The following is a 12,549-nucleotide window of genomic DNA, read 5'->3' on the forward strand; positions in this document are numbered from 1 at the left end:
ATGGGAGCACATCTCCTAGACATACTATTCAATAAGACAAGAGTTATGTCTACATAGTTTAATAGATTTGAAGCTTTTAGATAAATGCTAGCCTAAGGTATCAAGATCCCATCTCCCAGACAAAAGATATGTCTACATATTACACCATGATAATTCATAAAAGCACTTGATGTGGATCTAATTATTATAGGAAAACTTAGTATGAATGTTATATCATGATAGCACACTGATCCAGTGATCGGGGTAATAATACCGCTTTGAGCATGCCCCTAGAAATATGTGCAATATAAATGGTCTATTCTTCTTCTTATTATTATTATTCTTATTGTTATTAAAGTGTGTTCATTTTCCATAGTTTTGTTGCTCTTCGCTGGTTTTTGTAGATAAGCCTGTATTTGTATTTCTAAGCTGTTACTTGAAACACTACTTTGTTTGACCTTACTGGAGAATCACTGTGACTTACCGGAATTGGAAAGGCATGAACTGTATCGTCCAAGAACTGGACTCGGAGATTGACGTGCTTCCCCTTGCGGGGAGACTTGGGGGACAGGGGGTCCGACATCCCAGGGGTTACTGTCCGGCGTTCTCCGCCGTCATATCAACATCCTCACACACTGAAACACCAACAGGAAACATTGTCACCCATTTTGCAACAACATCAGTGTACATTGTCACACATTGCAACAACATCAGTGTACATTGTCACACATTGCAACAACATCAGTGTACATTGTCACACATTGCAACACCATCAGTGTACATTGTCACACATTGCAACACCATCAGTGTACATTGTCATACATTGCAACAACATCATTGTACATTGTCACATATCGCAACAACATCAGTGTACATTGTCATACATTGCAACACCATCAGTGTACATTGTCATACATTGCAACACCATCAGTGTACATTGTCACACATTGCAACACCATCAGTGTACATTGTCACACATTGCAACAACATCAGTGTACATTGTCACACATTGCAACACCATCATTGTACATTGTCATACATTGCAACACCATCAGTGTACATTGTCACACATTGCAACACCATCAGTGTACATTGTCACACATTGCAACACCATCAGTGTACATTGTCACACATTGCAACACCATCAGTGTACATTGTCACACATTGCAACACCATCAGTGTACATTGTCACACATTGCAACACCATCAGTGTACATTGTCACACATTGCAACACCATCAGTGTACATTGTCACACATTGCAACACCAACAGTGTACATTGTCACACATTGCAACACCATCAGTGTACATTGTCACACATTGCAACACCATCAGTGTACATTGTCACACATTGCAACACCATCAGTGTACATTGTCACACATTGCAACACCATCAGTGTACATTGTCACATATTGCAACACCATCATTGTACATTGTCACATATCGCAACAACATCAGTGTACATTGTCATACATTGCAACACCATCAGTGTACATTGTCACACATTGCAACACCATCAGTGTACATTGTCATACATTGCAACACCATCAGTGTACATTGTCACACATTGCAACACCATCAGTGTACATTGTCATACATTGCAACACCATCAGTGTACATTGTCATACATTGCAACACCATCAGTGTACATTGTCACACATTGCAACAACATCATTGTACATTGTCACACATTGCAACACCATCATTGTACATTGTCATACATTGCAACAACATCAGTGTACATTGTCACATATCGCAACAACATCAGTGTACATTGTCACACATTGCAACACCATCATTGTACATTGTCACACATTGCAACACCATCAGTGTACATTGTCATACATTGCAACAACATCAGTGTACATTGTCACATATCGCAACAACATCAGTGTACATTGTCATACATTGCAACACCATCAGTGTACATTGTCACACATTGCAACACCATCAGTGTACATTGTCATACATTGCAACACCATCACTGAACATTGTCACATATTGCAACACCATCATTGTACATTGTCACATATCGCAACACCAACAGTGTACATTGTCACACATTGCAACACCATCAGTGTACATTGTCATACATTGCAACACCATCAGTGTACATTGTCATACATTGCAACACCATCAGTGTACATTGTCATACATTGCAACACCATCAGTGTACATTGTCATACATTGCAACACCATCAGTGTACATTGTCATACATTGCAACACCATCAGTGTACATTGTCACATATTGCAACACCATCATTGTACATTGTCACATATCGCAACAACATCAGTGTACATTGTCATACATTGCAACAACATCAGTGTACATTGTCACACATTGCAACACCATCAGTGTACATTGTCACATATCGCAACAACATCAGTGTACATTGTCATACATTGCAACAACATCAGTGTACATTGTCACACATTGCAACACCATCAGTGTACATTGTCACATATCGCAACAACATCAGTGTACATTGTCATACATTGCAACACCATCAGTGTACATTGTCATACATTGCAACACCATCAGTGTACATTGTCACATATCGCAACAACATCAGTGTACATTGTCACACATTGCAACACCATCATTGTACATTGTCATACATTGCAACACCATCAGTGTACATTGTCACACATTGCAACACCATCAGTGTACATTGTCACACATCGCAACAACATCAGTGTACATTGTCATACATTGCAACACCATCAGTGTACATTGTCACACATTGCAACACCATCAGTGTACATTGTCACATATCGCAACAACATCAGTGTACATTGTCACACATTGCAACACCATCAGTGTACATTGTCACACATTGCAACAACATCAGTGTACATTGTCATACATTGCAACACCATCAGTGTACATTGTCACACATTGCAACACCATCAGTGTACATTGTCACATATCGCAACAACATCAGTGTACATTGTCACACATTGCAACACCATCAGTGTACATTGTCACACATTGCAACACCATCAGTGTACATTGTCATACATTGCAACACCATCAGTGTACATTGTCACACATTGCAACACCATCAGTGTACATTGTCACACATTGCAACACCATCAGTGTACATTGTCACACATTGCAACACCATCAGTGTACATTGTCACACATTGCAACACCATCATTGTACATTGTCACATATCGCAACAACATCAGTGTACATTGTCACATATCGCAACAACATCAGTGTACATTGTCACACATTGCAACACCATCAGTGTACATTGTCACATATCGCAACAACATCAGTGTACATTGTCACATATCGCAACAACATCAGTGTACATTGTCATACATTGCAACACCATCAGTGTACATTGTCACACATTGCAACACCATCAGTGTACATTGTCACACATTGCAACACCATCAGTGTACATTGTCACACATTGCAACACCATCAGTGTACATTGTCATACATTGCAACAACATCAGTGTACATTGTCATACATTGCAACACCATCAGTGTACATTGTCACACATTGCAACACCATCAGTGTACATTGTCACACATTGCAACACCATCAGTGTACATTGTCACACATTGCAACACCATCATTGTACATTGTCACACATTGCAACACCATCAGTGTACATTGTCATACATTGCAACACCATCAGTGTACATTGTCACATATCGCAACAACATCAGTGTACATTGTCATACATTGCAACACCATCAGTGTACATTGTCACACATTGCAACACCATCAGTGTACATTGTCATACATTGCAACACCATCAGTGTACATTGTCACACATTGCAACACCATCAGTGTACATTGTCACACATTGCAACACCATCAGTGTACATTGTCACACATTGCAACACCATCAGTGTACATTGTCACACATTGCAACACCATCAGTGTACATTGTCACACATTGCAACACCATCAGTGTACATTGTCACATATCGCAACAACATCAGTGTACATTGTCACACATTGCAACACCATCAGTGTACATTGTCACACATTGCAACACCATCAGTGTACATTGTCATACATTGCAACACCATCAGTGTACATTGTCACACATTGCAACACCATCAGTGTACATTGTCACACATTGCAACACCATCAGTGTACATTGTCACACATTGCAACACCATCAGTGTACATTGTCACACATTGCAACACCATCATTGTACATTGTCACATATCGCAACAACATCAGTGTACATTGTCACATATCGCAACAACATCAGTGTACATTGTCACACATTGCAACACCATCAGTGTACATTGTCACATATCGCAACAACATCAGTGTACATTGTCACATATCGCAACAACATCAGTGTACATTGTCATACATTGCAACACCATCAGTGTACATTGTCACACATTGCAACACCATCAGTGTACATTGTCACACATTGCAACACCATCAGTGTACATTGTCACACATTGCAACACCATCAGTGTACATTGTCATACATTGCAACAACATCAGTGTACATTGTCATACATTGCAACACCATCAGTGTACATTGTCACACATTGCAACACCATCAGTGTACATTGTCACACATTGCAACACCATCAGTGTACATTGTCACACATTGCAACACCATCATTGTACATTGTCACACATTGCAACACCATCAGTGTACATTGTCATACATTGCAACACCATCAGTGTACATTGTCACATATCGCAACAACATCAGTGTACATTGTCATACATTGCAACACCATCAGTGTACATTGTCACACATTGCAACACCATCAGTGTACATTGTCATACATTGCAACACCATCAGTGTACATTGTCACACATTGCAACACCATCAGTGTACATTGTCACACATTGCAACACCATCAGTGTACATTGTCACACATTGCAACACCATCAGTGTACATTGTCACACATTGCAACACCATCAGTGTACATTGTCACATATCGCAACAACATCAGTGTACATTGTCACACATTGCAACACCATCAGTGTACATTGTCACATATCGCAACACCATCAGTGTACATTGTCACACATTGCAACACCATCAGTGTACATTGTCACACATTGCAACACCATCAGTGTACATTGTCACACATTGCAACAACATCAGTGTACATTGTCATACATTGCAACACCATCAGTGTACATTGTCATACATTGCAACACCATCAGTGTACATTGTCACACATTGCAACACCATCAGTGTACATTGTCATACATTGCAACACCATCAGTGTACATTGTCACACATTGCAACACCATCAGTGTACATTGTCATACATTGCAACACCATCAGTGTACATTGTCATACATTGCAACACCATCAGTGTACATTGTCACACATTGCAATTACAACAGTGTACATTGTCATACATTGCAACACCATCAGTGTACATTGTCACACATTGCAATTACAACAGTGTACATTGTCACACATTGCAATTACAACAGTGTACATTGTCACACATTGCAACACCATCAGTGTACATTGTCACACATTGCAACACCATCAGTGTACATTGTCACACATTGCAACACCATCAGTGTACATTGTCACATATTGCAACACCATCACACTAGCTTAAATATCAACATAAAATACATTGTTATAGACTGAAGTGTCAATACTGGACACAGTGAATACAACACCCCTTCTAGCAGACGAACGGAAAATCACTTAACTTCCCCATTACATTCTTACTGTACCATTTACAAAATAGTTTTAATGAAACAGAAATTCAAACTGACAAAGAAAATAATTTAGCAAGGCTAAAAGTATTCCGCATCACAGCAGTCATAGCTTGTTTGTAAACTTAACGGTGTTCAACTTCAATCATGGTTGTAGCCACCTATCACAGTGGGGAGATTTGACTGGTGGCAGCTTTAGTATAAGAGAGCTATATAATAATATCTGATAAAATTAATTTACGTCAGGTTCCCAGTAAAAATCTAAGTCTTAGAAATAATCCATTACCAATGTTATACACACACCAGAATGAGATCTCCTGGTCAAAGGGGGGTAACTCTGTAAGGTCTACTGCTTGATTCTCCCACAATGAACACAACATCGACGCTCGTATTTTGCCCTATACAACTAGCAATAAAACATGATCTATAGCACTGGTCCTCTGTTTGACACGTTGGTTTTATTCCAGACCTAATGAAGCGCGTTTCCTCGTCCATGTTCCCCTCTGCGGACCGAGGAAGCTGACATAAAAACCTACTACACGAGTAGATGAAGAAGCTAAGTCTGAATGCCTAATCACAAGCAGAAAGCCATCCATCACTCTAATGTCTCTCAAACATGTTCAAAGGGGCAATTGATCGCTGAAGCTGTGCTGGAAGTATATCCTCCGAAGAATCATTAGGCATAAGGACAGGCAGGCAGCATTCTTAAGGAAATGAAGTAATTAAAAGTCTCGGCCAAATTTCAGCTGGTTCACATGTCTTCTCAAAGACGAACTTGTCTCTCGTATATTAAGTGCGAGTTTGTCACCACCATTGGCTAATTCCAGGCAACTCACTTCATGGGGAAAGATATCAAGCACAGGGCAATGTCAGAATTGTCCTAAATTATGTCATATATCCCCTGGCAAATGTTTTAAACTTGTATGATTGTGTCATAAATGACAAACTTTACAACGTCAGGGGATAATATCTCAATTAGGAAGAAATGCATGCCCACTATGTGTATAGATTTGCCATGAACACCACCATATAACATGATGTTCGAAGGTAGACGCCATAAAGATTGCATAACCAGTCTGAGAGTCGGGTCAATTGTGCTGTGTCAGCAAAATACAATGTGTGTAGTGGTCATATGATAGTTGAGACTATCACTTAGTCCCAGGAATAAAGTTCATTTATCTACAAATATATTTGTAAAATAAAACATTAAGTCCAAATGGAGCACAGAACAAAGCTTAATTTCAGGAGATGAGGCTATCTAGACTTGCCAAATCATTCTAGACTTGAGTTGGTTTCATTTTTTTTTATATGGAAAATTGTTACAACTGTGTCTCATTGCTGATTCAATGTCTGGGTCATCACAATCACTGTATAATGTACCTGGTTTTCTACAAAACATCATGTATCTGGGTCGTTACAGGGGATAACATACCTGTGTCATTACAGAGGGTAACATACCTGTGTCATTACAGAGGGTAACATACCTGTGTCATTACAGGGGGTAATGTACCTGTGTCATTACAGGGGGTAATGTACCTGTGTCATTACAGGGGGTAATGTACCTGTGTCATTACAGGGGGTAACATACCTGTGTCATTACAGAGGGTAACATACCTGTGTCATTACAGGGGGTAACATACCTGTGTCATTACAGAGGGTAACGTACCTGTGTCATTACAGGGGATAACATACCTGTGTCATTACAGGGGGTAACATACCTGTGTCATTACAGGGGGTAACATACCTGTGTCATTACAGGGGGTAACATACCTGTGTCATTACAGGGGATAACATACCTGTGTCATTACAGGGGGTAACATACCTGTGCCATTACAGGGGGTAACGTACCTGTGTCATTACAGGGGGTAACATACCTGTGTCATTACAGGGGGTAACATACCTGTGTCATTACAGAGGGTAGCGTACCTGTGTCATTACAGGGGGTAACATACCTGTGTCATTACAGGGGGTAACATACCTGTGTCGTTACAGGGGGTAACGTACCTGTGTCATTACAGAGGGTAACATACCTGTGTCGTTACAGAGGGTAACATACCTGTGTCGTTACAGGGGGTAACATACCTGTGTCATTACAGAGGGTAACATACCTGTATCATTACAGAGGGTAACATACCTGTGTCATTACAGAGGGTAACGTACCTGTGTCATTACAGGGGGTAACATACCTGTTTCATTACAGGGGGTAACATACCTGTATCATTACAGAGGGTAACATACCTGTGTCATTACAGGGGGTAACATACCTGTGTCATTACAGGGGGTAACATACCTGTGTCATTACAGAGGGTAATACACCTGTGTCATTACAGAGGGTAACATACCTGTGTTGTCACAGAAGGTAACATACCTGTGTTGTCACAGAGATTGACATACCTGTGTCATTAGATGTGGAGGGTTATGTTCTTGGGTGGTTAAAGGTGAAGAGTAACATACCTGTGTCAATTCAGACAGACGGCACTGAGTCTGGGTCATTTCAGTCGGAGGGGAACATACTTTGTTCGCCATGTCGCTTTACCTTACCCCAAGGTCACAGCGACCTTTATCTGCTAGACTCACACACACAGGCCATAACTTGTGGGATTGGTCACGCAGGTTTTTTGCTCTCAAGGTAATTGAAGTGTCAGCTTGTTGCTTGACAGTACCGACAGATGGATAGATATATAGAAAGATAGATGTCTATAAATATCTGATATAGTTGTGAACGTAATGATTTGACACACTGTCAGTACAGGTAGGTCACAATATCTGCCTCAGAGTTGAAAGTCAATGTCATCTGGAGGGGTACACAAAGTAAGTAATCTAAACTACCAGTTGTCGGACTTTCATTTTTGTGGAAGCCTCGCAGGCTGAGTGGGTTAGATCGCTGACTTTGTGTGCTGGCGATTAGATGCCTCACTCTGGCAGTCAACCCCAAAAAGTATGAGAATCTGTACTTTACAAAGAAAGTGTTATGCCAAATATAACATTTGTTATATTTGACCACTTTCTAAATGGCATTGTGTGTTCCTCATCTGAAGGATGTAGCTGATAAGTTTGAAATAGAATGTCGGGTGGTACAACTATAAAACTGACTAGATTGACTAGATCATTATTACTGTATTCCATGTAATAAGCGCCCAGGGCGCTCTCAAAATTAGAAGTAGGGGGCTCTTATTAGAATATTATTTTGGTGAGAAAAAAAAACAGAGTTGAAAGATTGTAAATTTCGTGGATACTCCGACAGCCTGAACAGTATGGGTGGCTGGCCTCTTGCCCTCGCAGCAATTCAATTCCCATAACTCTGTGTAGAAATTCAGTTTGGCCTGTTTTCCCCTTTTTTTCCCCTTTTGGTTATCAAAAAAGTATTAACTTGCATGAAGAAAGACACAAATAGTAACATACTTTCATAATGTTTGTATTAATGTACTTTTGAAAAAAAATTAACAGTAATCTTGACTTAGAAAGGGAAAATGTTAAAAAAAATGATGCAAAACAGTAGGGTAATTTCAATTCGTAACTGCAAACTTCATGTGATGAATTTTGTAATAAAACTTATATCATTAGAACCGCCATGCTGAAATGCTTATATGCAACAGATATATTTTTCCAGATTTTAATTCTCCATAATTAAGGGTGCATATAACAAACGAATGCGTATTATACACGAATAAATAGGTCTTGAGTACATTGATCAATCGGAAGGGGTGCTATTTGGGATTGTTCACCAGCCAATATATTAGCAAACAATGTCATGGGTGCTTATTAGAGAGTGGCGCTTATTACGTCAATTACGGTACTTGGAGAGTGAGGTTTGGAGGATTGCCACACTGATCAATTTGTCATTAATATCAGATATCAGCAAATTGATTGTTGTTATTGGTTTGTCACCTAAAGTGAAATGGGGTTTAACGTCTTGTTCAAGATTATTGCACTTCTACAGCATTGTGCATGCACGAGTGAGTGAGTTTGGTTTTACGCCGTTTTTAGCAATATTCCAGCAATATCACGGCGGGGGACACCAGAAATGGGCTTCACACATTGTACCCATGTCAGGATTCGAACCCGGGTCTTCGGCGTGACGAGCGAACGCTTTAACCACTAGGCTACCCGACCGCCCCTGTGCATGCACGAGCAGGTGGGTGAGCAGGCCTCAAAGTTGCAACTAAAACGGTCGCCAATGCGACCTAAATTTCAGATTGTCTGTCTAAACATCAGAGGTAGCCAAAATATCTTATGGTGACTAAATGAGCTATTGCTACACATATGTAGACACAAAAATATATATCAGCTGATCATGGAAAACACGTCTGCTAATATTGTACTTGCAAATAATTCCTCCTAAAGTCGACAATGAACCGAAACACATAAATTTCCATGTACCGGTAATTAGTATTTTATTTCAGTTGACAATGCTTATTGGATAAGCAAGGATATACCTATATAGTCTAGTAGCATTAATTGCATCATTGTTCAAGTCACAAGTAACAAAAGTCAAGTACAGTTTCCACTAATATACAATTCCAAGACTAGTGCTATGACTTGTACATATTAATATAGTTATTTGTTAAAAAATAATTTCAAATGCTTTTGGCTACCTACAATACAGTCTTGACTTCTTCATTTTACCATTGGCTACTTGGGAAAAAAATACTTGTAGCCATATGGCTACTTGGTAAAAAATTAAACTTTGAGGCCTGGTGGTGAATGAACTCAGACAGCAAGCCTGACCCTCTGATGACCTATATGCTTACCCAGAATCCTCATGTGTCAAACCAAGGAAGATATAACTACACACTGAACTGTACTTGAGTGAGTGAGTGAGTGAGTGAGTGAGTGAGTGAGTGAGTTAGATGAGGTTTAACAATGTTCTGACTAGTGACTAGTGAGTTGAGGTGAAATTGGGTTTAACGTTGCGTCCAAGATTATTGCACTTATATAGCGACGTGCATGCACGTGTATGTGTGTGTGTGTGTGTGTGTGGCTGCTTGTACTAGTCCGGACTGATGCCGATTTATAGTGCTAGCTCACTGAGATACCATGCCGCAGTTTAACATGAATACCCCACTCAGACACAGTATACTGACTCCGAGCCGACCAGTCCTTGTTTTAGCCCCTCAATGCCGAGCGCCAGACAGGTTAACAACAAGTACAATCTTTTAACGTCTTTTTGTATGAGGCGGCCGGGTGTTCTGACTAGTACTCCAGTCATATCACAGAGTGTCACCTTGTGTCAACATGGGACCAAAGCCCAAAGTGATACAGGTCTCACACGTTTACCACTTTGGCGAAACCCACGAGTATAGCTATGGAGCTGACTGTGATATAACAAAACATAAAACCCAACTCCCTCACTCACTCGTCCACCTCCAGTGCTGGACCCGTGAAGATCCGGGTAGAATAGGTCTTCAGAAACCCATGCTTGCCGTGAAAGGTGACTATGCTTGTCGTAAGAGGTGACTAACAGGATCGGGTGGTCACGCTCACTGACTTGGTTGATGCATGTCATCGATCCCAACTGCGTGGATCGATGCTCATGATATTAATCACTGGATTGTCTGGTCCAGACTCGATTATTTACAGACCGTTGTCATATAGCTGGAATATTGCTGAGTGCGGCGTTAAACAACAAACCAACCAGCCAACCAACCTCCAGTGCTGAACGAGGTCAGCCATCATTGAATCCGGTGACAGGTCTTTTATCTACCTGACCCTGCACGGAGACATACTATTACCAGGACTCAATCACCATATCAGGTCAACACGACATGACGCTGCATACATCATGCACAGGCCAGCATGCTGACAGATTAAACAGTCTACAATTTAATCAGCAAAAAGGTTATCTAAAAAAATATTTCACATTATCCAAGCGATTTGCAGCAGCAACATCATGAATGCCATGAGTTTTTTCTTGCAAAGTGCATTTCACAAAATTCCCCAAGTACAACATATCTTGATATCATCCTGTTTTCTCCAACATATGACTGTTTATCTAGCTCCTGTTTATCGCCATGTGTTAGTTTAAAGTTTCGCTGTCTACCCAACACATGTGGGGTTGCAAGACAAGATTATTTACAGATCAAAAATTCATAAAACATTGCTGGAACAGCATCATTGAAAGTTTTGAACCCAAATATTTCTTTCCATTTATCTCACAGACTGTGTTTTATATCCAAACAAAACGTTTGACATTTTAACAAAACTATCAGGAATCTAGGATTTGGCAACTTGAACATGATTTATGAATCAAAGATTTTGGCTTGATGTATCAGCGATATATGATTCAGTAAGTTGGATATGACCTATGCTGCATCAGCAATGTTATTCCACATTATTCCATTTTATTCCACACTATTTCATGTTATTCCACACTATTCCATGATATTCCACCATGATATTCCACACTATTCCATGTTATTCCACACTATTCCATGTTATTCCACACTAGTCCATGATATTCCACACTATTCCATGTTATTCCACACTTTTCCATATTCCACACTATTCCATGATATTCCACACTATTCCATGTTATGCCACACTTTTCCATGTTATTCCACACTATTCCATGTTATTCCACACAACTCCATGTTATTCCACACTATTCCATGATATTCCACACTATTCCATGTTATTCCACACTATTCCATGATATTCCACACTATTCCATGATATTCCACACAACTCCATGTTATTCCACACTATTCCATGATATTCCACACTACTCCATGTTATTCCACACTATTCCATGATATTCCACACTACTCCATGTCATTCCACACTATTCCATGATTTTCCACACTATTCCATGTTATTCCACACTATTCCATGATATTCCATGTTATTCCACACTATTCCATGATATTCCACACTATT

At 40.0% G+C, this 12,549-nt stretch overlaps 1 protein-coding gene across 7 annotated transcripts in view; it reads right to left on the reverse strand.

Moving 5' to 3' along the window:
* Window positions 1-12,549, reverse strand: part of LOC124152132 (FERM, ARHGEF and pleckstrin domain-containing protein 2-like) — a 157,741-nt gene that overhangs the window by 89,541 nt on the left and 55,651 nt on the right. For 6 of the 7 annotated variants that reach the window (XM_048384911.1, XM_048384910.1, XM_048384909.1 and 3 more), the window contains exon 3: window positions 464-614. In XM_048384911.1, the coding sequence (XP_048240868.1) occupies window positions 464-562 (99 nt within the window). In that variant the 5' untranslated portion in view covers window positions 563-614. Of the gene's footprint in view, window positions 1-463; window positions 615-8,127; window positions 8,238-12,549 lie in introns of those variants that run through there. The other variant, XM_046524905.2, reaches the window with a different exon arrangement.

The sequence above is a fragment of the Haliotis rufescens genome, unplaced genomic scaffold, assembly GCF_023055435.1.
Source record: "Haliotis rufescens isolate VD_foot unplaced genomic scaffold, xgHalRufe1.0.p SCAF_52, whole genome shotgun sequence".
NCBI classification, from domain to species: Eukaryota; Metazoa; Mollusca; class Gastropoda; order Lepetellida; family Haliotidae; genus Haliotis; species Haliotis rufescens.